This window comes from Aulostomus chinensis, chromosome 11 (genome assembly GCF_037954235.1).
Source record: "Aulostomus chinensis isolate RoL2024-O1b breed Wild chromosome 11, RoL_Achi_v1.0, whole genome shotgun sequence".
NCBI classification, from domain to species: Eukaryota; Metazoa; Chordata; class Actinopteri; order Syngnathiformes; family Aulostomidae; genus Aulostomus; species Aulostomus chinensis.
The window spans coordinates 13276492-13302380 of NC_141330.1; the positions used below are offsets into that span (position 1 = coordinate 13276492).

At 43.3% G+C, this 25889-nt stretch overlaps 1 protein-coding gene across 2 annotated transcripts in view; it reads left to right on the forward strand.

Annotated features, from left to right (window-relative positions):
• Nucleotides 1-25889, forward strand: part of creb5b (cAMP responsive element binding protein 5b) — a 43264-nt gene that overhangs the window by 13144 nt on the left and 4231 nt on the right. For both annotated transcript variants that reach the window (XM_086218648.1, XM_086218649.1), the window contains exons 6-10: nucleotides 10101-10227; nucleotides 11616-11726; nucleotides 22191-22514; nucleotides 24154-24381; nucleotides 25111-25219. In XM_086218648.1, coding sequence (XP_086074774.1) covers nucleotides 10101-10227; nucleotides 11616-11726; nucleotides 22191-22514; nucleotides 24154-24381; nucleotides 25111-25219 — 899 coding nt within the window. The remainder of the gene's footprint in view (nucleotides 1-10100; nucleotides 10228-11615; nucleotides 11727-22190; nucleotides 22515-24153; nucleotides 24382-25110; nucleotides 25220-25889) is intronic.

Below are 25889 nucleotides of genomic sequence, written 5' to 3' on the forward strand. Positions count from 1 at the left end.
AGTTCAGCCAGGACTTATGCTGACAAATCTTATACTGTTATATTGTTAATGACACTGTCAGAAAGGTAATAAATATACTTTATTTATGTTGTTTAGATGTTTTGTTGTTTGTTGTTGTAGTATTGTTGTTTAGTGCTTTATTCTAAAGGAGTTTCTAATACTCTAGTGTGCCCTTCTCATGTGCTTAAATGAAGTGGTCAAATTATCAGACACCTCTCAATATTTGATCTACTTGGTCCTGGCAGGGCTTTTGTACTGGATGATATTAGAGCATACAAGTTCATCTGATGAAATGGCCAGTGAGTTTATTGTCTTTGAATGAGAAGAAATCACCAAACAAAATCAGTTCAGCTTCATCTGCTTCCTTAGATTGTTCCTGGGCTCTGTTGAACACACAGAGTGAGCATCCAATGAATTAGGATAACAAGTCATTTTCATTGCTCCACAATGTTTACTAAAGAGCTTTGAGGCTTGGAATCAATTAGGATTGGCTTTCCTCAAGTCCATTTACTTTAGAGTTGAGCTAGGCCTGCAGCTGTGAAACCTGAGGACCTCTCTCTCCCTCTCTCCTTCTCTCTTTTCTCCTGCTCCGAGTCCCTAAACAAGGTCTTTGGGGAGCTCCGCTGACACAAACCAGTGTTAAAACCAGGCATAAGAAACAGCCAGCAGATCTTAATGTCACGGCTATCATTATCATACAAAGGGAAGCGGTGTCCAACACATTTGAATGCTCTCTGCATTTCAATTATAAACATCTGGTGCTGAGTTATGTCAGAGTTAAATGTGTTGGACATTACTAGTCAACCATGTGAGATACAACATTCTGTGCAAACCTCAACTTTTTCGCTTGTGGATAGATGGGTGTGGGCACAAGGCATTAAAATGACATTCTTTTATTCTGGCTCCTTAGAGAATTTCAGTCCAGTTGTTTCCATTACATAGCACAATCAGCCTGAATGCAGCTGGTTTAAGTGAGTCGTGGTTACAGGTCATATGTAGTAACTGATTATCAGTTTATGTTGCTCTGGAATTTAAAAACTTTAATCAAATTTGTCTGTGCAGAAAGGAAGGTGCTTTTATTAAAACAGGGCAACATTGTTAATGAGCAACAATATCAACATTGCCCTTAAAGTGAAACTTTACCCACTGGTAGATGTTTTGAATTCATGAAGAATCAACGTGTCGGTATTCGTGTTCACCACTGAATGCGTAAGCTGAGTTCAAACACACACAAATGGTTGTTCTATCAAGTTTGGTCATTTTTAGCTCTAAAGTGTTTCGAGGGTATTTAGCATACAACTGGATAGAGAAGACTTGGATTGTATCGTGCAAGACATTTGAGAGTTTCTAAACAGACGTTCATCTTAAGTCTGCATCAGCTTTTAGCTCAGCTGGGTTTGGTTTGTACTCAAATAACAACTAATTACAGCAAAACTAAATTAAACTAACTAAAGAAACAACATTAAATAACGGCAGTCAATACAGTTGACCTCTTCACTTTGGCTTTCATCTTTCGTCAACCGCTTATCCTGCTTCAGGGTATAGCAGGGGGCTTGAGACTACCCCAGCTGCCATCGGGTCAGATGCAGGGTACACCCTTAACAGATTGTCAGTAATTTGTCTTTTACTTTTCTGATATCCTTTCCTGGCAAAATTGCATGCTGCTTTAAGCTTGATTGCCACTTTGCTGTGCAAAGCTCTATGGGAAGTCAAATTGTGGTTTTGTTTTTAATGCTGCATTAAATACATTTTGTTTTTCACACCTCTAAGCCACTAGCTTGTGGTCCTTATTTTCATCTTTGAAGGAAGCAAAACAAGTAGATGTCGGTTTTCATGTCTTAGCAGCAGGCTGTCATGCAAGGGGTAAGTGTATCCTGACACATTTGGTGTGCACTTACAGCTCACTAATCTGTACCTGAGGACTATAAGTACTTGAAGTATTTCATGTTGAGTATTGATACCTGACTTTTTTTGTCCTTGAAATCTTTAAAAAAGTGAATTGTGCTTCTTGGATGTTGACAGAGATTCTTAACGTCACATCACTAGAAACACTTTAATCACCACCTGTTTACCAGGGCTTATGACCTTAGTTAACCGTTCAACCCTGCCAGTCATTGTTTTTATTATTACTTGCAGTCCTGCCCATTCCTTGATCTAAAACATCTTCAGGTCTCTTGCAAATTGCGATATAAATTCAATTTTTATTATTAATCCATGATGTGTGCAGTATTGGTCTTTCTACTTCCCAAACCTTTAATTTTTTTTTTTTAATTAGTAAATGCTCAATTAAAGTGGTACAATAGTTGTAACGGGAGATGTAATGATTTCCAGGATGAAATGCGTATTGCATTTTAATATGTTGCGTAATGTTATGCTTGTGATAAAAACAACTGCACTCATAGTGTTTATACGCGTTCTACTCCCTACAAAAGGGAGAGTTCCAAGACAGTCATCAGAGAGGCTTTTTTGCATCTCCTTTGATAACCTTTGACCTCCTGGATTTCCCAATTTTAAGAAAACATCTTTTATTATTGTTTATGATTGTCTTGCATTTAAAGAGATAAGGAGGAATGTCTGTCCTGGGTACAGCAGAGGAAGACCTCTACAAATTGCCTGAAGTGGCCTCGTGCCCCGACTTGACTAACACACTTCTCTAGAGGAAAACATGAGCAATAGCCAACCATGTCGCTCTATAGCCTGAAGTGGTGATAGAGCAATAGTAGGTAGAGAGAGCAGAGGTTAAAAAAAAAAGGTGCTGAGTTGGTTTACAGGTATACAATGAAATTGATCACAAAAATGGAAAGAGAGGAAAAGGAAGAGAGAGAATGCAGGATGTACATCTGACCTGAATTAAGATGAGCTCATTGTGTACTGCAGTGGGTTTAATAGTGCATTTGTAGAGGAACGCCCAGACTCTGTTCCCTCTCATTCCAGCGGGGCTGTGTCATCCCTGCCCCGGGGCCACCACACATGCAGGCTCCTGCACAAGCAACTCACACACAGGGACATGCCTCACAGCTCTGGGGAGCACAGGGATCACAGTACAGGGAAGTGTGGAAAAGGGGGATCAGAGGTAGACAGAGGAGAGGAAGAAAGGGATCAGAGGTTGATGGAAGAGAGAACAAGGGGGGCAGGAGGTAGAAGGAGGAGAGGAAATGAAGGATTCTGAGAGCAGAGGAGAGAGAGAGAGAGAGAGAGAGAGGGAGAGGTGAGGCATCAGATGTGGAGGCCAGAGGTTTTATACCAGGATGGTGGCTAGTCGGGTGCAGGAGAGGATAAGAGACCTTGTTTGCACAAGGAACGGAAAATATAGATCATGTTTGGATAGAAGCATGGACAAATGGGATCAGAGGAATGAAGGTGTGGGAAAAATGCTCTAAGATAATGAAGGGAAATTGAAGATGGAAAATGGAATAAGAGACAAAGGGATGAGACTGATGGTGGAAGACAGCAATCAGGTGGCAGGATGAGAGCTTTCGGACGAAGCAGTTATAGGAACTTAGCTACAGGAACCAAGGAGCTCCCTTGAGAAACACTTCCCTTGTGGGGCCTTTTTCTTCTCATATTCACGCTGCACGTATGAACGGTCAAGTGATGTGAGCCGGCCTACGGAAGGCGTAGGCCACTCCTCGCAACGCTGCTGTTTACAAGTGAGCTGCTGCTGTTTACACAACCTAAAATGATGGTTACTGGCTCTGCATCGGCGTATCTTCAACGAACAGTCACATCACTTGTTCCTCTTGTACAGGGAAAAGTAATTGAGGTAGGAGTTAAAAAAATCAATGGTCAAAACACTGCAACTCAAAATAAAATGGTCCCCAATTCCTGCAGGCCAAAATTCATATCTATATCTCTCTCTATATCTATATATAGATATAGAGAGAGAGAGAGAGTTGGGTTCTCTCTGGTACTCCAGCTTCCTCCCACAGTCCAAAGACATCAAGAGGGGACGAGGCTGATTGATACTCTAAATTGACCGTAGGTGTGACTGTGAGTGTGAATGGTTGTCTGTCTCTATGTGTTGGCCCTGAGATGGACTGGTGACCTGTCCAGGGTGAACCCCCCCTCTCGCCCGAAAAGCCGCTGGGATAGACTCCACACCCCCACGACCCTTAACAGGAATAAGCGGAAGAAAATGGATGGATATATCTATATCTATATGTAGAGAGAGATAAATATAGCTAATTTATGTATATATGCATGTATGTATATTTATATATATGCACACACATATGTATGTATATACTGTACATATATATATATATATATATATATATATATACACACACACACACGTATGTATTTATAGAAGATATAGTAAATATTGCATTTTTTGGTAGAGAAACAAAAATGTTACTAAATGGTTATGTTTTTACAGTGAGATAAAGAAAATGATGTATCATTGTGTGGGTTCTCTCTGGTACTCCAGCTTCCTCCCACAGTCCAAAGACATCAAGAGGGGACGAGGCTGATTGATACTCTAAATTGACTGTAGGTGTGACTGTGAGTGTGAATGGTTGTCTGTCTCTATGTGTTGGTCCTGTGATGGACTGGCGACCCATCCAGGGTGAACCGCGCCTCTCACCCATAGCCGCTGGGATAGGCTCCAGCCCCCGCGACCCTTAACAGGAATAAGCGGAAGGATGGACGGATGGCTGGCTGGATGGATGGATGTATCATTGAAAGTGAAAGAGAAAGAGGAGGCCAATGTTACAACACCAGTCAGGTGCTGCAGACTCACGCCAGCTTATGTTGTAACAAGATGACAGTTGCTGATGGGTTTGTCAGATTCAGTGGTGATAGGAATGCACCAACATTGTTTATGCTTCTGCTGTGATGGAAAGTCAGCCCATCCTCGCTGGACTTAGCAAATACCGTATTTAGAGAATAAATACAGCAACACGCCACTAATTCACATCAGGCAATCATTTGCCATTCCTCAACTGTGATTTGGCGTAACTTTACTCAGCTTGAAGCTCCCTAATGAGAGGACACCCCATCCCAGATCCATCACAACATCCCTTGCAGTGTAGCACCCTCCTAGCATCCATCTCTCCTCTAGCCCTCTAATAAAAGTCAGCCTGTGTCGTAACCCATTAGGGCTGATTTATTTGATCAGATTCGTATTATTTCCTCAGTCCAAACCCCATGGCACTCTCCTCCCACCAGTGATTAAAGGCAGTAAATCAGGGGCAGGTCCTGTGTAGTGTTTACTCAGAGAGCCAGGCAGCTGCAAGCTGTTTGAGGCCCTTGTTTCTCCCTCTGTTTACCTCTGTTCCCATGGTGACTGCACCACCGTCTCCCGAACGTCTGGAACTTGGCCCTGGGCTGTTTTGGTTACGTTCGAAAGTTTTTAGCTGCTGTGTCTACCCAGAGCTCACAGTGACTTCACCCAGCGAGGAGCGAGTGCAGCGCTGTTGGACTAGTCGAGGAGGGAAAGAGAGGGAAAAGCAAGAGGAGGAGAGGAGGGAGGGACAAAATCTGGGGGTAGGCAGGCACAGGGTGGGGGGAGGGCGAAAAGCCAAGAGCATTACATCATTGCTGGAGCAAACTCAGAAAGGGAAGGATATGAGTCAGTGGACAGACTGCACCTCTCTCTCTCTCTCTCTCTCTCTCTCTCTCTCTCTCTCTTTCTCTCTTTCTCTCTCTCTCTCTCTCTCTACTGGATGGCAGCCAAACTCCTTGTGTTAAAGTCCCCCAGTCCTTGAGTTGGCGTTGGGACTGTGGGGACTGGGACAGTGGAGCTTAGTGTGTGTTCTAACTACAGGATTTGTAGGTTAGAGCGAGCAAGTTCAGAGAGCCTGGAGGTGAGGTGCACTCAGGACAAACAGCACAATGAACAGTTGTCAAATCTGCTCCATTTATCGCCTGTGTAACATGTATCGCCTGTTTTCATTTACAGAAAAACAGCCGATACATGCAGACAAGTACTGCAAAGAAAGCGATATAAAGCAGAAGAGGCACTCAGGAAGTGAAGAGGATCTTACAGTGATGTCATGATGGAGTGACGGTGGGGTGGAGTGCTGGTGGATGTTCTGGGAGGGGAACTGGCTGCTGCGAGCAAGGCACTCAGTAACGTGAGAGTGCGGGGTCAGGACTGCGGAGTGTCTCCCTGCTCTCCCCAGGGGCCCACAGCCTGGGCTATTATCAGTCCCCTCAGTGGTACCACAGCCCCACCGCCTCATAGACGTTCACACACTGCTTTAGCAAATGTGTGACAACAGTAACAGAGAAAGAGTTCTCGTGGGGGGAGGACTTATAAACTGACAACCTACGCGAAGTGTCACTCTGTTGCCTTATTAAACCATGAATAAGAAACATATATGATATTTCTATTTCTAAAAAAATGATAATTAGGGGTCGCACTCAAAAAAGGGAACAGTGTAAACAGTCATTAAAAATATAACTTTTTAAACTTTAAAATGTATATCTTTAGGCCTGATTTTTGCTTGTTTTTTTTTTTACTTTTAGTTAAGAGGCTAATCAATTTAGGTAACAGCGCTTTAAGGTTGATGATATCCCATACTGATTTTTATGTCAATTAACTCACCAAATTATAAATAAAACGAGTCAATAACTTTTTTCCTCAGTGCATTTTTTTATGCATGTAAATCTCACGTGCGCGCTGATGAGTTAATACTGTCTGTAAAATGGGATTGAAATATTCACAACACAATTTCCATCATTTCTTCATTTTCTCAACAGTACAACCTGCTGATGCTTGACCTGCTGCGTACACATTTCTACCAGCTTATTGGCTGTCACAAAGGCTCTGTTTTAGTGCTCTCTATTGTGTTGCAATTAAAAAAAAATCATCTATGTCCAGATTTACAGTCATTAGGCTGATTTGATATTCTTTGGCGCTTTTCATTGAATGGTTGCTGTTGAGTTTTGACTTTTATTCACATGTTGTCTGGAAATCTACAGACCACAACCTGAATACACTTCTGAAACCTTTCGTTAAAGTGTGAATTAAGTCAGCATTGTTAATACGTAGCAGGTCAGGATGTTCTTGAACATATAATAGATATATGAATATATACACATGTACTGTTGTGCTGTGTGTGTATGGATAAATACAACAGCATTAAGATGCTTGTAGCCGTATGAAAACATTTCATGGCATGTGTCAAATGAGCCACTCTTTACACCATACTGTTATTTACTTTGAAAATGTATTTTCTTTTGATGTAAGGAGAGAAAATTGGCTGGAAAAATCTCATTCTGGATCCACAAATAGAAAAAAGAACAGTCAAGCAGACTGACATCGTACTGAATAAGAATCCAACAAACCAAATCAACAGCATGTCTTCTAATTTCATCCTCCCAAACGCTGGCAGAAGGAGACTGTTTACGTAGTGTGCGGCGCTACACTGCATACCTCATTGTACTTTCATGACTTTTCCCATGTGGAAATGTTTGGATTCGCAGTGTTGCTCAGATGTCATACGTGCCGTTAAATGAGGGTGATTGTGATAAATTGGGATGTTAGACAGAAATGACACACAGTCAGGATGGTAATGGTCCCGTGTGTGTGCGGAGCAATCGAAAATGTCTGGAGCGTAAATGCACATATTTAGGCCTGGAAAAATACAGGTATTTATTCAGGTGGGGGACCATTTGCTGTGGTACACCCCCATACAGCTATCACTCCTTCACTACTCACCATAATCCAGACTATGATGTGGCCAATTGATTACATTACCGCGCTGGACACCGCTAACCTAAATGCTTCTTGTTTGCACTAATTCCTAAATGCTGGAGGAAATTGAGCTTTATTGACTGACAAGAGGCTTCATTCATCCTGACGACACTGATAACAGGAGATTTATTGATTGCAGAGGTACGTCTTATTAAAGAATCATGTTGTGAAAGCTGGTGCTTTCTTTTTTTGGAGGGGGGGGGGGTGTTGAATGCATTAGGGTGAAGCAATACCCTGCAGCTGGGAATCTGTGCTCCTACAAGCAGGGATTTGGTGGCAGTTGTATAAATGATGTCACTATGTGCAGATGGAGTGTAGTGTTTGGACGGCTGCATGAGCCAGTGACTGACAATAGTTGAAGCATTGCCTGGGCCTCATCTGTACATGAGATTTATTGATGTGGCCGTGAGTGTGGATAAGTCTGTTGGTCCACTTTTGTGGTCACTAAGGGAGATTCTTCCCACAGGGCTTCCACCACTCCAGCAGCTTCTGAATGGGCTTTTCATAATGCGCATCTTATGTGGTTGTAATGACAAATAGAATGCCTTAATCATCACCATCATTATTCATGCATTGTAGTACAAAAACTGTGTTTAAAGTATATCCAGAACCTCCCCAGATACCTCAGCATGAATACACATCCACATTTCAATTTTCACTCATGTAAAAGAACCTTTTTAGAAACTGAAAAAGAAAGTCTCTGGGGAAAACATTTCTTCTCAAATGTGATAAATGTTTGCCTACGGATGATGGAGCAGTTTCCTCCCACAGTTTCTCTAAGACAAAATTGTGATAGTTTAAGTGTTATTTTCAACAGCTTATATTGCTGCCTCTCAAAGGACTGTGACACATTTGTTTAACATATTTCACTAGAAATGTAAGAAATGTTGGATAACTCCTGCTCACTGAGACATGAACTGTGAGTTATAAGGCAAACAATTCAGTGTTTCAGTTGCTCTCGTGTCATTAAGACAGTCTATGACAGAGATATAAAGAGAGTTACATTAAATATCTCTTTGGTTGGTTTAGTTCTGAAACATTCGGGAGGTGCTCCTAAAATATGCCCATCCCATTTTTATGAAGTGTGCTTGACAAATCACTAGGAACGTCTTTAGGTAAAACCCAGTAACAATTGAACAGCCTACCAAAATAACAAATAAAATAACTCAAAGCCTTTCTCAAATAGGTTCAATAAAAACTGGACATTATAATCCTCGCGATGGTCGTACTGCAGTGCTGTTGTGTTTTGCTGCATTGCCGTTGTCTAGGTTTACCTAATAAGCTGGCAAGTGAGTGTATTTATTAGAGATGTACTGTATTTATTTACTTCCTTGCCCATGACAACTGAGCATAATATCTGCTGACAAACACTGAGAACTCTGCTGCAAGTATGAATTTAAAGCTATTAAGCATACCTTTTATCTAACTCAATGGAGGAGAGTAATCACAGCAACTCAGGTGGAAGCTGTATGTCATATCTGGCAGTGGCAACTCGCTTTTTTTTTTTTAGTTTGTTGAGAGTTAGTATTTGGGGGTTTTCTGATCAGATCGACATTATAAACACCTGTTTCCTTAAAGTGTTTTAGTAAACCCACTAACTAGCTTGCTAACTAGCTTGCTAACTAGCTTGCTAACTAGCTTGCTAATATTACACTACCCTGGAAAGTCCCCTGGCTCATGCTCAGAAATAGTTCCACAAAAAGAACATTTCCATAGTAACAAGACACAACTCTAGTAGAGTAAACCTAATAGCTACATAGGCTTTGCCAAATATTTGACAAATACCAGCCTGTACCAAGAGTAGTAACACCACATCTGTGTCTGCCCTCAGTCCCTTCCTTACTCTCTGAGGCTTTGACTTTCATTCTTAATCCATACAATAAGTTTTTCTTTTTATCAGAAATATTTCTTTGACTTTCATAGTTTTTTTCCCCATCATACTCCCACCTGCACCCCATCACTATTACTACTCCCCTTTCAGCTCTAACAAGACATTTTTGGGTGACATGAAATGCATCAGGACAAGTGCGCTAAAGATGGAGCGTCCCCATAGACACATTTTTAGCTCCATATAAAGTGTGAACTTGTTTGGTGAGGAGTCAATGTAAGGGACGTTCATTCATATGAAGTTTAACTGATTGGTTGAGGACCATCCTTCAGCATGAATTCCCAAAACATCTATAATCAAAAAAACGTGTGTGTCAGAGAAACCGTCAATGTGTGTGTATAATACAACGTAATATATTTATTATACATATACTGTCTGTCATTATTAGTGTCAGTGTGTTGATAATACCGAGAGTACTTAGGTCAATTATTTGACAAAGGAAAGGCTAACACTCACATTATCTAGTGCCACTCCTGAAGTGCTTTGTGTTATGTCTGTGTGCCCTCTCAGGCCTGTCCCAGGCTCTCTGTCCTCGCTGCTGCACCTACGAAACAGACAGAGACAGCCTCTGCCAGCCTCCATGCCTGGAACTCTGCCAGACCCAACTATGCCTGGCTCCTCTGCTGTGCTGATGCCTGTGAGTATACAATGGAGCACAGAGTACACTCAATCACTGGAGTACTCACACATGCAAAAGCACTGTTATTCACTCACATTCACACACACACACACACACACACACACACACACACACACACACACACACACACAAAGTGCACATTCTGACTCCACATAAACAATGTAGGGTTACAGTTTGGGGTGCTTTCTGTCACCATTAAAATGACTTATCACAGTCTTCTCCTGTAGAAATCTAGCTGTGGGCTGAAAACATAGACTTTATTGTAATTAAGCCAAAAAGATTTAGCGGACCTATATTGGGAAGCAGGGAATGATAACAACCCGCAGAAAGCTCCTCATATCAGGATTCTAATGATACAACATATGTTCTCATTGTAACACAAGACAGACCATGTTGATGGTATGAGAAAAAACTCCCATGTTTATTAAATTAAGAGCTAAGCGATTTGGGAGAAGATTGACGGTTCAGGAAAGGGGTGCAGGTTAGGGTGATATTTTTACACAAAACACACTTAGTGCAATTAAGGCTGTGTGTCAGGTTCGAGGCCTGATTCTCTGTGGAAAGGCAGGGGGGGTCAGGCAAAAAAGGGGGGATGGAAAAGGGGGCCTTTCCTCATCAAGACCACCACACCACCCAGAGTTCAGCAGCTGGGAAGCCATGACAGCTCACACATGTATACTCACAGACGCTCACAAAAAGGTCTCCTGTGTACACCGCTCCCATTGTCACCCAGCACAGGTGACCCCTCACCTCATATCCAGTTGATTTCCTTGCATTCACGTCTACAGCTATAACCACCCTGACCAAAGAGGCAAGCGGTAACCTCAAACGAGTGGTGATAGATTCAAATATATTCAAACAACCGAAACTTGCATCACACATCCTGCACCAACAGGGGTGGGGGTTTGAGTCTGACTGACACTTGACACCTTTATTATCTGAAATGCGCACGCACACGCACGCACGTGTGCACACACACACACATACACACACACACACACACACACACACACAAACACACACACCCCTGTTTCACCAGCTTCCTGTGTTAAGTCCCTCCATACTGGCTTCCTGTTTTGGGTCAGCTCCTGTTATCATCACACAGAGTTGTGCACTGGGCAGCCTGTCATGTGAAATCAGGCTCTCATGCTCTCTCATCTCACCCCCTTTGCTTACTGTGCAGAGGGATATCTCACACTTTTAATACTTTTGTGTGTGTGTGTGTGTGTGTGTGTGTGTGTGAAAGCAGTATGCTTAACATAAAAGTCGCTATAAATCTCACATAAAATGTCTAAATATTCAGTGCTTATCGACCCATCTAATGTATAATGTCTTTGTGGTTGGAATAATATTTCTAACCTCTCTCATTGTGCTTCAATCTACAGATGGAGAGACAAATGTCCATGGGCGCCAACATGATGGGTATGCAAGGACCTGCCCACAGCAGCCCCTGCTCATCCACTCACATTCCCTCCATGCATTCAGAGGCCAAACTGGTGAGTATATGCACATATTCATTAGGATACATATGCATTTATGAAAACACACGCACCGACGCTCAAAGTGTTGCAGCTCTCTTTTCCACTGGGCTGTGCCAGCCAGGCTGTACTCTTAGGTCTGTGTGGATTTCATCATTCGGTGTGTAATCAAAGCTGTGTCTGAACCTGCCAGTGCGGCATTGGAGACTCTGGCTGGAATAAAGGACCCTTTATGTGGTTGTGGCTCGGCTGCCCACTGACTGCCTGATGTATATCTTAATGTACAGAACATGTTCTGTAGGTCCTGCAACTTGTTAGCACTAGTTTAACACAGCAGGGAAAAAATCAAATGACCTCATCCTTCACAAAGCAAGCAGTTAGAGCAGCGGGAAATAGGCGAAGCTGAGAGTAGAGAGACAGAAGGGAAACGGAATCTTAGAATTAAAGAAGTAATCATAGAAAAAAAGAGGAGACCTTGGACTTGGTCCCATTTTGCATACTTGTGCTGCTGTAATGCAAATAGACAATGGGTGGCAGTATACCTCTGATTAATGCCAAATAAATAAACACTTAAACACATATGTTATGACTTGATTAATTCTTTAGCAAAGTGACCGTCATCCAACCTTTGTATTGAAAGTACATAACTCTTAACATTAAAAAAAAATTCTCTGTGGAAATAAGAGCAAATGTCATGACTTGGTTATCAAAAAAAAAAAAAGAAGAAAAAAAATCACTCACTGTAATGAAAAGCATTTGCTGCTCTTCATGTTTGGAAATGTTGTGGGATAGATGAGTTTGTTGGAGAGAAAGATCCTGCTAAGAGAGAGAGAGAGAGAGAGACAGAGAGAGGAGGTGGTAGAGGTCATTAGAAGAATTATTGCTCTGATAGAGGAGCGCGGGAGCATTCCCAGGGCATTTAATTCTCCCTCTTCCTCCTGCTCTCTCAAGATTGATCGTCTTTGTAGTCTTTTGAATCTCCTCAACTGTTCCTATGGTAACCTGCTGGGGTAACACAATATTAGTGTATTAGGCTTATCTCTCCTCTGGCCGTCGTCCAGACACATCTTACTCTTTTTTTTTTCTTTTTTTTTTTACTCCTCCTATCTGTGTAATTGAATTGTAAATGCTCTGTTAGGCCTCCCATAAACATATTCACTCACTAAAAGGCCTCTCAACCATGCAACTTTCTGGTTAGTTGACCGTTCAGATATGAGGCACAACAACCAAACGTGGATCAGTCCAGATTCTGATCCCTGATGTCTGAACACAACTGATGGAATTCCACGATTGTCGGCAGAAAGTGAGAGAGTAATTGCGTTATCGGGTGTGATCTCCACTATGGCTTTCATAAGCATAGAAGGAGTCTCTAATGTCTGTAATATCCTCGCCCGGGCTGGGTCGATAAATACGGCCTCGCTATCGGATAACTGGGCCATGATCAGGCCCATGTGTCCCCTGCGACGTTCTCAATCCAGCTCTAATCGCATTACCCCAACCATGTTGACTTTCCGCCAATGGGAAATCTCCACACTGTAACCCCACACCCCAGAGGCATGGACCTGGATGCACTCCTTCTCTTGAAAGTTTACATTACTACAGTGGAGAAGGGGGTCGAGCGGGACTTTGATAGACATGAAGGAAATAGATAGACAGGGAGTTGAAAAGTGAGAGACATTATTGATATTCTGAGACACAAGCAGTAGTGAGAATTTGGAAGAATTCCTGTGAGTGATTTGAAAGGAGCTAGCCTCTCTGCGTGTGTGCGTCTGTGCCTGTATGTGCTGGCTTGTGATTGTTTGATATTTTGTGGTAACTAGAGGCCGTTGTAGCAGGATTAACCCTCCCCTGTCAGAGAAAGCATGCTGTGGGCCCAGAGCCTGGGCTAATGAAGGCTAATTGATTTTGTGGTGGGCCAGAGCAGCAGGGAGGCCTGTCTCTGGTGTAAATAGTTAATGAGCCAAAGGACTGCTGTGGCCCCTTGGGGACTCATATCTCACTCTAAGCTCTCTGTTTGTGCTCTGTGAGCCAAAGACTCGGTATCTCCACATCAGTGTCCATCTCTGCTCTCTTTCCTATTTTCTCCTTAAGTGCCATCGTTTAAGTGGTACAGCAAAGCCCAGTGGTGTAATAACTGACGTGTATGTTTTCCCTCATTGCTTTTAGTTTGTTGTCTGGGAGTGTTGCTGAGATTTGAGAGTTTTATTAGTTTTGGTTCAAGCGTCTTTTATTTTTTTTCCACATGAAGCAGTGGGTGCTCATGGTGCCGGCGGGGTGTGGTTGTGTCCTGTTCTGTTGTGGTCTGGGGAATAGAATGGAGCGTGTTGTGGGCTGGAGGTTGTGGGATAGTTGACCCTCGTAGTGTGAAGGAAACACTGCAGAGAGGAGGCCAAGTTCCACAGCACGCTGGCCAATGCATTACATCACCGCTTCGAGCCAGTTCTCCACAGGGCCTCGCGAAACACGCACTCACACACACACACACACACACACACACACACACACACACACACACACACACACACACACCGTCTGCTCCAGCTCTGTTTCATCCTCTCAACACTGTGTCTCACAGTCAGTCACAAACATACGTACTCATACAGAGTCAGGTACGTCAAAACGTGATAAGTGACTCATGGCTAAAACATGCATATACGTACTGTGTACATGGTGATGAAATGACTGTAACACACTCACATGTGCGTACATGCCAGGTATTCTCAATGAGAGATATATATTTAAGAAGCCCTTATCAAACTGGCTCTAAATAACATGCGTGTGCCAACTATTGGGCACGACTCAGCTCATACCACCAAGCTTCAAAGTGGTGGTCCTTTACTTTATTTCTGTGTCCTTTTTAAATGAACTCCATACTTTCTGAATCCCGCCTGCCTGCTAATTTCAGACAGCAGGCCCTTGTAATGTTTTGGTGCTGGTGTATGAAAATGTGCAATTTATTAGTGTCCAATTATCTATTGTTTACATTGTTACTAAGGACAATAAATTTGTCACTAAGCATCAGGCTAGGTGCTGAGTTTTTTATGAGGTAAACAATACTATATGTTCCTCCATTGCTGTTCTCTTGGCTGTGGAGCTGGCACTCGACGGGTGGATGACATAATTCCTGGCATGTTCTAAATGTACTCCTTTTTTACTTGAGGAGGGAAAAAAACAGCGCGTCTCTTAAAGAAACATTTCATAGTACACATGAGGACCCATAATCAAAGTGTTTCTTGCACACAGATGTAGCTTTTTAGATTTGATTTACACAGCCCTTTGGTGTTGTGATGTTTCAGGATAGTTTCGGGATTGAAGGGTTATTAGGCTTAAAAGCGAAAAGATCAAGTTTTACACTGAAAAGCAAAGCATACATAAGAACAGTACAAATATTCTGTTCAGAAATCTTTAGAAAATAAAGCGTGTGTGAAGCGGCTACACATGTCCCTTTTCAGCTCTTTTATGCTGTGACCTATTCGGCGATTAGCTCAGTATGAAGTCATTTGTGAGCAGTTAAACCATTAGCGCACATGCATTTTCTACCACCACAGTAGGGGAGCACCTCAGGCGAAACTTCTTGTTGTGAGGAGGAGCAGCACACACAATAGGAGTCTAACTCCAGGTTTTGTAAGCAACATCTGTATGAATGGTGGCATTGTCAGGGTATGATGTCATAGGAGAAGGGACGGTGAGCTAAGAGCACAGCTGAATCTGCGGGCTGCTTCACTAAGCTTTAGCGCACTATATATGATTGTGTGTGTGTGTGTGTGTGTGTGTGTGTGTGTGTGTGTGTGTGTGTGTGTGTGTGTGTGTGTGTGTGTGTGTGTGTGTGTGAGTGAATGTCTCACTTTCATTGCACTGGCACCCTCTCTGGCAATCATTGCGCTTGCAGTCAAAACACATCTGTGGATTACTGAGCTAAAACAAACCACTATGTTAGAGTTTGCACATAGTTTTGATACAGATCGGTTATGTACATATGTGCGGTTAGTTAAGTAAACATGCAGATGTGGATGTGTGATAAATAGTCAAACAGACACACATGATTCAAGACACATGCCAGGACATATTGAAATAGAGTTACCTTGAGGCGGGGGGGGGGGGGGGGGGGCAAAGGAAGCTTGTGAGATGACAAAAATTCACTTCTGTCTTGAGTGATGGAGGTGAGTGGTTTATTCAGCAGAGAGAAGAACGGCTAGATCAATGTGTCTGTCAGTTTATCAGTGTTGGACTCAGACCAAAGAGCCCCACCCCCCCCCACCCCCACTTCACTGCTTCAACTGTGGTGCCAAAGTGTTAGGTTTGTCTGAAGGAGAGACATACTGTATAAAGTACTGCTCAAAGGTATATACAGTAGACATGTTGTGTTGAGACGATGCTCCTCTCATTTAACAGGCTTCTTCTCTCAATTGTCTATTGCAATGATGCTTGTTATAGTGAACCACCATAGCTGTTGAGCCTCTACGCCATGTTAATCAAAGCACTGTGTTAACTGGTACATTTAAGATGTGTACAGAGGTTTGGGATGAGGGTGGCTGTTTAGGTGCAGAGTGTGGCATCTGTTTGTCTTTGGATGGCTTCTTGTTGTTTTAGTTGTGCTGTTAGGAGGTTTAAGTGAAGGCCATTCTCTTATGGTTCAGGGCCTGTGAATGGGACTGGGATCAGGTGGAGCCAAGCTTAGGCAAGCCACCTGCCATCACCACATGGGCCAGACTGGGGACAGTCCAGTGACCATGAATCCCCCTGGAACAGTGAATGAGATATTCCTGGATGAAGATTGTGGAGTCAGAGATTTTCACCATGGTCAATACTGACCAGTTGGATCATAATCAGATCTCCTTGGACCTAATTCTGTTTGTGTTTCTTCCCCCGCGCAGCTATCAAACATAAAAGTCCTCTCCTTCTGTACATCTTCTTGTGTCATTTTGATCAATTAACCCTCAACCTGTGGTTTTCACAAGTATGACTTAAATATGTTCCTTGAGCCAAAAATGAATTAGACCTCCAGACAACAACGATTTATAAAACTGAAGTACATTGGCAGCAATTTTATACAGTAACAGGGAAGTTAAGGGTTCTTCTACCTTTCATCTGCACAAACATTAGTTGATTCTATTTTTGTCTTTGAAATTGCTCTTAATTGAAGCCATCACATTGTAAGTCAGCTTTATTTCCATGATGATGTACAAATAATCTGTCTCCCCTCAGTGTCTCAAATTGAGACATATAGTATGTGGATGTTTATTATTCTACACCCTTGTGTGCCCCCCCGCCTGTGTTATTCTGTGTCTTGAGTATTGTGGTAGTGTAGTGATAACCATGTAGGCTGCTCTGGAGCAGGGCTTTACATGAGAGGGAACAGTGGGGATACACAGACTGGAGTCAGAGACCCATCCATTAACTTGACAGGGTGAAGAAGCTGCCAAGAGTATGAGCGCATGCTTTTGGAGCATGCTCCTCAGTGGGCGTGTGTCTCACTGTGCCCATACCGCCAGTTCCTGCGGGCACCACTAGCGCGTCGGGCCCTGGCAGAACAGCCAGTCTATGTCCATCTCTCCCGTCTGTGTCTGGAACCACAGGGAGACTCTGTTCTGCTCAGCTCTGATCCGCTTGGCCCAGAACCTGAGAGAGGGGGCGACATTACAGCCCAGTGTTCCCATCAGACTGTCTGCCCCGCCATTCCCTGAGGAAATCAGTTTAACAGTCCCCAGCTCTTGGCAAGCAGAGGGAGAGGGGGCGGAGGGATAGCAAGAGGTGTGTGGGAGAGAGCGAGGGTGGGGGGTGGGGGGGTATGTTACTGCCTCTCTGGGCGAGAGGGAAATCTAATAAAATTGAACTAATGGGGGTGTGGAGTTTTAGGGGACAGAGTGTGTTTTGCAGGCAGGTATGGTGGTTATAGTGGTGGAGATGTGGAGAAAGGAATTAGATCCTCTGAGTGCTTGGCAAAGCAACAGAGCCCAACTCCTGCTTTGAACTGCAGATGGTGAACCCATGTTGGGTTTAGAGAGGGAGTCAGGGGGCTGAGGCCTGTAAAAATATTGCCAGGAAAGTTACTGCTATGATGAATTATGCAATAAGAGATCACGCAGAAATGACCACTGAAAGTGCTGCTGTTAACAATAGGCTGACAGACAGACAGATAGAAGCTTTAATGCTTTCATGTGGACCTTTTAATGTGAAGATCTCCATTTGAAGCTGTGATCTTTTTGCTCTTAAACGATGACTCCACAGACTGTCTAAATCTTTCTAACCTGCTGTAAGGCGCCAGAGGGCCACAGGTCCCCAGATAGCACACTGCTCCACTTTTAAGGGGAATAAAAGTGCTCACCCTGACCTCACTGGGTTTGATTTACCCATCCTGAGGCAGGCGTGGTCTTTTCCTTTTGTACCTGCTCTACACTCTTGCTTTCCCCTCCCAGGGTTAATAGATATGAAGTCATCTGGCAGGGAGAAACCTGAGTGTGTTCTCAGGATGTGCCCAGAGCACTCACAGGGACATCACTCAAAGGCCCGCTGTGTCAGAGAGGAAGTGGCCATTAATAAATATCATTAATGGGTGATCACCTGGTCTCCCTGAAACCACATAAATGAGAAAAGCCTAAAAAAGGGAGTGGGAGTTGAGAGATCAGAGGGCAAAGGTCTGAGAGGAGATAGCTCCCCTCTGGGCAAAAGATGCCTGAGTCAGGGATGGTGTTTTAGCTGTGGAAAATCAATAAGCCTCCTGCTTTCAGTACACTGTCAGAATGAATGAAACGGAGTGTCAAATGCATGCGATTGCTGTTATTTTCCAGATTATCAATCATAAAGTGATTGTGTATATCCTTACCGTATCTTTATATCATGCTGCGCTTTATGCTTTGTTTTGCATTTCCCAATTAAACAGGTGCTACAGTGATGGGACAAGCTAGGCCATCCCGCCCGTGAGCACCTTTTAGCCCACAGGCTAACACCTTCACTGACTTAATGACTGTTTTCTGAGGCAGCCATGTTGCTGCAATAGAAATGTATGGGTGTGTTATTAGAGTAAAATGCACATGTTGGCTAAGTTCTTTTGCTTAGCACAGTCTGGGGAAATACAACCATGTGTTCAAGAGGCATTAGGGAGCCTGATGAAGGTGTTTGAGAGTCACAGCCTGCTCATCATCGCTCTGCTAATGTCCCTTAGTTGCGTCACTGTGGTTGTGGATACAAAGACTTAAGTTTTGGCCAAGTTGGTTTTAACTGAGCTGTGTCTCAACTCCAGACAGAGGAGAGCAACAGAGCTCTTAGATAGCTGCAGGGATAGATTCATATCACGGTAAGGGTCTTGTCTTCTTACGCACCGGGTCATTGCATCTCTAAAATGTAATGTTTAATAGGAGTGTGTTGATGTAATACCTTATACTCATTTACTCTCTTCTATTATCTTATTGTTGAGTTGTCTTTGTTGAGTCACAGTTATTTAGATCAATATTGTATTTTCATTGTCGACTAGCCTTTTCCACATTTCACAGACTAAAACAAGACTCAACTTATCAATAAGCAAATGACTAAAATGTGACTAAAGCTAACATACATGTACAGTAAATCAAAAGACTGAAGTCCAATTCAGGTCAAGGATTTGCAACAAGACGTGATGCAACTTGCAACATTCTGAAGCATCTCGAAAACATTCTAAAATTTTGATTCCGTTTTTTCAATACAAATTTGTACGCACAAAAAGAATACTTTCTAAAATTCTATAACTGATATTAGAAGTTAGACATGATGAATTGTCTTGGACTCTATCAGTTCATGCAACTGCAATTTTATCTGCAACATTCTATAACTGCATTGCTGTGTTGCACCGATCTGAACTGGGCCAAAAAATGACTAAAAACTAAACTGCAATAGATATGGCTTTCTTTGAATAAGATGAGACTAGAATTTTGAGGTTTTTGTCAACTAAAACTTGACCTAACATGGATGAGCGTGATGAAACACGATGAAAACTTGACGCAGGACGAGACAGTTTTTTTCAAAGCGGCTAAGGTAAAAATGAACCTTAGCTAGAACAAATCACTACAGTGTCTGCCACATCAGTCTTCTATTTACCTTTAATTGTCACAGCCTTGTCTTATTCATAATCACCACTATTAAGGGGCCTTGCAGCTCTTTGACCTGCCTCTGTCCTCGAACACTTGGGTTTCTTCAGAAGCCAGCTAATTCAATTAATAAACAGATAGCTCCACACTGCCAGCTGGACTGCTCTCAGAGACACTGATAAATGAGCACTCACTGTCTTGGGATGATTTTGTGTGTGTGTGTGTGTGTGTGTGTGTGTGTGTGTGTGTGTGTGTGTGTGTGTGTGTGTGTGTGTGTGTGTGTGTGTGTGTGTGTAGAGGAGACACTAGAAGTCATCTAATCTCCCTCTCCCACTGCCCCCCTTTACCTCCCTTTATCCTCTCTGTCCTTTCTGCTGTCTGGTTGGCAAGCAGCTCCAGCAGCCCCAGCTGATCATCCTACCCACATGGTGAAAGCCTTTGTGGGGCCACAAAAACAATGAGTACAGAGGTAGATGAGCCAGCAGGTCTTTCCTGGTTTCAGTTGAGGTGATGATTTGTGTTCTTGCTGAGAGACTGAGATTGCCAGATTCTGATTGGTCGCCTCTTTTATGAGAGGGGTGGGGCTCACCTCTCTGGTGCTGACTGACGAGCTGAAGGAGGAAGGTAAGTAGGAGTGTTTTGTAATTTTGTGAGGTCTGTCAGCTTCTGAATTGATACTGTGATACAAGGAAGATGTCAACACCGGTGACAATGACGGATACTTGTAAGTTTGGTTAAATCTGTTTTAGCTGCATGTCAGTCGAGTGTTTTATTATTTCTGTATTTTAATAGTGTGCCAGATGATGATTCACTTTTATTGCAGATTATTACAGCATATTATTATCTCACTGTTGCTGGTTACACTCGGTCCACCTGTGTATGACTGTGGTGCTGTGGACAACTGCAGGCCTGAGGCCGGTTGCTGTGCGTTCAAATATACTCTGTGATTTTTTTTAATCCCTGCTGTGCAGGTCAAGAGGAAGCATGTGGCCCCCAGGAGTTGTACTCCTAAGGCTGTGGTGAAGGATATGTATCAGTGTAATAGGATCACAAAGAAAGCAAATTCAAAATATAATTCCTTATGAGGGACATCAGAGAGAAACATCATTTAGCTCTTGATGTGTAGAGCTGTGTCACTATTTCAGGCATCTCCTGATATGACAAGCAGAAACTGTGCTCAACCAAAACAGGCTTGGCAAGGTCATAATTTCACTCTCTGGTTTCATGTGCAACTTTCCATAAAAAAAGACATTCAGCCTAGGGAAGACACTAGACTCCTGAACATGCTGTGTATACTTTTACAATTTTAAAATGTTCAAAGCAATAGAGTATTCTGTCCTATTTCAAAAATATTTCAGTGGACTGTGTCTCCCTCCTTCTGGTAAAAAGCTTTTCACTCACGAATAGTGGGAAAGAGGAGTGTAGGGCTGATGTTGTGCTCCGGTCATGTCTTAGCATTGTGATCCAGACCAGCTGGATGCCTTTCCCTATGGGAATCATGAATGTGAAGGTTGTTAAAAGATATGGGCCCTGGAAACACCATGGATGTACTGACAGCAGCTGGGAGAGGGGGGAAGGGAGTTCAGAGAGGAGCAAAGCACTGGGAGAGAGAGAATAGAAAACTTTGTGGAATTCACAACAGTAGCCTTCAGATGAATGCCTTTGTTTGCTAACTTTTTTATGCTCAAATATAGACCAAAAGATAATTGTGGATTTTCTGTAGTCATTCACATCAGCAGTGCACAAACAGGAAATGTATTAATCGACTCTGTGGTTCTGGCTCTTAACATGTAAATAAGTCATGAAAGGCTGCAGAAGTGTATTTTTTTTGCTGCAACAGATGAAGCATAGAAGCATATTTTTGCACCTGCATGTTTGGGGTTTAATTTTTTCCTCACAGTTGTCTTTATGTGATGCCCAGAAAAACAGACTCTTAAGGAGAGGGGGATTTGGTAAACACAAGAAACACTAGTGCACCTTGACAGAGCTTCTCTCTGGTCTCCTTCCAATGCCGGCACAGTCGGTGCTAAGTAGACCACACGGTTAAAGCAACAAAGCTCCTGCTGGGTCAACAGTGAGGGCGCAATCTGCGGCTCACACCTTACTAGAGAGCTCATCTTACGGGCAGCCGTCCAAACACACATGCAAAGAGAGGGAAGCTATTAGGGATATGAAGAGGAGAGCCTGGTGGGATGGGCAATCATGGAAGGTAAAGAGGGAGAATGACAGGAATGAAGGAGAGACAGAGGACAGCCTGAGTGGCTTTGATTTGTTCCCCAGACATTTGAATTTATGGAGCCATTCATCAACATGTAGCTGCTCTGTAACTGTTGAACATCAGCGCACTACCAAATAAGAATATACACAAACAGGTACATGTTGAGAAGGATGTAAAATATCAAGCTTTATTTTGTCTACTCAGAGGCTGAAGGCTGCACTTTCGCACCATCCCGGCGCCATCGCCAACGGAAACATGAACTCCATGGGCCACATGATGGAGATGATGTCATCACGGCAGGAACAAGGCGCCCACCATCACATGCACTCACACCCGCACCAGCACCTGCAAGCCCCTCCCCACGCGTATCAGCACCACGGCCATCACCATCACAACCAGGGACATGGGCAGGGTGGACACCATCACCCGCAGGGGCACAACCCCCATCACAACTCCCACAATCCCCATCTCCATCCCGGTCACCCACACCAGACCTCACCGCACCCTGCAATGCACTCTGCTTCACAGGTAAGAAGTTCCTGCATTGAGACAGCCCAAAAGCACCGCCACATGTTCAATACCACATTGATAAGACCTCTTGCATGTGAACCCTGACTAAAAAAAGGCAATGCTTCAGCAGCATTGTTGGTTTATTTTTTAGAGGTCAAAGCCATACTTCACACAAAAAGGGTAGTTTGCCTTTCAAGTACTCACCAGTAGGTGTCTTGAGCTCACAAATACGTTGTTTCCCCCCTGTATGACGTCTTCATGACTCAGTAATGCAGAAAGCCTCTAACAGTTAGATTGCAGCTAATGGCGACTGACAGCTAACAACATCAAACCTGTCCAAAAGCCTTTACAAACTCTCAAGTGCATCATCTTCTTTACTCAGCTATATCATATATGTTGCTGCACTGTAGCTGTTGTTAGCCATCAATTGCCTTTAGCTTCAAGATAAAAATGTACATTGCTGGCTTTCTCTGCATTCTGGAGAAGTCATGCAAGAGGGAAAAAAAAATATATCTTTGTGAGCTCAAGACAACCTATTTTGTGAGTACTTGAAAGGCAAAAAACACTATTTGCGAAAGAATAACTAAAATGATTCTTCGAATTCTCAGTAAGTCCTTGGACAAACATATTTTCCCTCATACACCTTTAATGCCAAATAGTTTCCTGGCAACTGACTCAGAATTCATTTTTCCGATGAGCTTGGTCAGCTACAGGTCAGTGTCAGAGGCCTGACACAGAGGTCATGAAGAGGCTATAAAGTGGCTGTTATAAAAGATGCTCAGAACTGTCTCTGGAAACTACACTCCAGGCTGCCATGGTGTGGCCACAACATGCTCCAGGTGCAGAAAAAAAACATTTATTGCTCCCCCAACCTTGCCTAAGAGTCTTGGAACATCTTAGCTGTGAATATATTTGGTTTAATTTGCATGAAAAATCTGAAATTATGGCCCACTACATTAAAAATAGTATGATGTGAGACTGTGACCTTGCATTGTCTAATGTTGTTTGCAATGACAAGCATTTTGGATGAAGACATATCTGACATCAAATGATACAAGTCACTATATGTTCCAAATCTGCCATGAAAGCATTAAAACAACACTGGCTGTATACTCAGCATCCATTAAAGCAGCTTGTATTTTCCGTGGTTCTCATAAAAATGGTAATGATCTAAAGACTGAAAACACTTGACCTTGCCAAGTTTATGTCAACCCACCTGTCAGTGCACGTACAGTTGACTGTGTCTGGTGGTGTTAGTCTGAGTGGAAGTGGGCGGTGGAAAAGTGCCTGACACCTCTTTAATAAGGTGGGCAAGCTGGTGAATTGGCTCAGTCACTCACTCATTCACTCACTCACTCACTCACTCACTCACTCACTCACTCACTCACTCTTGACGTCCACAGCGGAGCTCACGGAGCACGTGGCACAACCAGATGTTGTTTTTGGGGAAGTTGCCAGAAATGGAGTAGCTGCAGGAGGTGATGTATAGATGCTTGCTCTGAGGCAGGAGGGACAGCAGACAGGTGGCTGGAGGATTTCCAGCTGTGTCAGAATGATCAAGTGTCTATTTGGGTGATGTAGATGGACACGGTCTCATCACAGACCCCAGTGCTGCTGCTGCTGCTGCTGCTGCTGATACCTTTCCCTCATGTTTCAGATGTCACCTGCAACCCAACAGATGCAGCCCACACAGACGCTGCAGTCTCCGCCCCCCAGCGGTGGCCGACGTAGGCGAGTAGTGGACGAAGATCCGGATGAACGTCGGCGGAAGTTTCTTGAAAGAAACAGAGCAGCGGCGACAAGATGCAGACAGAAGAGAAAAGTGTGGGTGATGTCGTTAGAGAAGAAAGCAGAAGAGCTCACTCAGACCAACATGCAGCTTCAGGTACATGATGAACTACGGGTGTTAAAAACTGACACACATCTCAGCTTTGAAATGTAGTCTGCTACTAAAACAGCCAGCATTGTGGAAGAACAAAATGCAGTATTTATACTGCAATATACTTCAAAACATCCTCTCGTGATATTAAATTAATAGAATCTCAATATTTCTATTAAAGCAGCTGTTACTGCTTTCATTTTGACTAAATAATAGATAAGACATTAAGGAGAAACAGATTTCTGCAGTTCCCTCATCAATGTCATCATAACAGGCCTTCATTATTCATCATGTCTTGGGTGTTTGCAGAAGGGCGGTGTGTAAGTTTTGCCATGGTCGCCCTCTACATGCTATCAGGACCCTAAATCGGTAAACAATCTTAAGTCTGCTGTTGTCACAATTTCATTTTTAAGTACAAAAACAAAGAAGAGCAAAAGGTGTAGCCACAGGTCATAAAGATACAGCTGCCAGCACCAGAGGTCTGCTATTGTTTTCGTGGATAAAGTATCATAGTATCACATGATGAGATTCTCAGTGTAACCGCTGTGTCTGCATGTGCTTTCTTATTTACTGTGACTCAAACAGTCTCTTGTTGAAGAAAGTTGAAAAATACCCTGTTTTACTAATGTAGCCCAGGTTGATAGCTTATAAACGTATACGATAACCCAATGGTTGCTATTGTTGTGATAAGAATATACTTTAATTGTGGAGTGTTTCTGTGCTGTTCTATTTCAGAATGAAGTGACCATGCTAAAGAACGAGGTGACCCAACTCAAGCAGCTTCTCCTCACACACAAGGACTGTCCCATCACGACTATGCAGAAAGAGTCCCAAGGTTACCTCAGTGAGTAGCTTAAACATAAACACAGACACACAGAGTCTGACCAAACACACGCCATCATCTGTGCGCCTTAGTCCTGCAGTCCAGATAGCGCCGCTGTGGAAATCCTTGCTAATTGTTTTGCCAGAGCAAAGGTATAAACTCTACAGACTGATGGACACACAGTTACTGCCAAGAATCTTCGCTCCTACAGTACATGCTGGTTTCCAGCTCCCACGCTTGCTGCGGGACTCTTCCTGGGCTGGGAGGTGGTGGTCTGAATCCCATATGAGACTTGTTTTTCCATCTGACGGCACCTCAGCTGCCGAGACTCTACGTGAGAAATACGTCACAAGCCGCTCATCGGTGAACAAACTCGCATGGATTCCCAGGATCTTGATGATTATTGGACTGTGCCTCGGCTCAGCCACTCATGACATCAGAGCCCCACCCGTTGATACGGATACGGGTGACATTTCCATGTAATTAGAATAAGGCACCTCCCTGTGTGGCTGTAGCACAGGAAAATAAGTCTCACATCCCTCCTGGCTGAATGGCTCTTTTATAAAGTGGAGAGCCATCTCCCAGACTGGGCGAGACTTTCATCGATGAGTCTAGTTTGTGTACAGATGTCACCTTCAATGCCTCCATAATTCATCAGCCGTGTTTATGGAGTTCAGTTAGTCACTTTTAG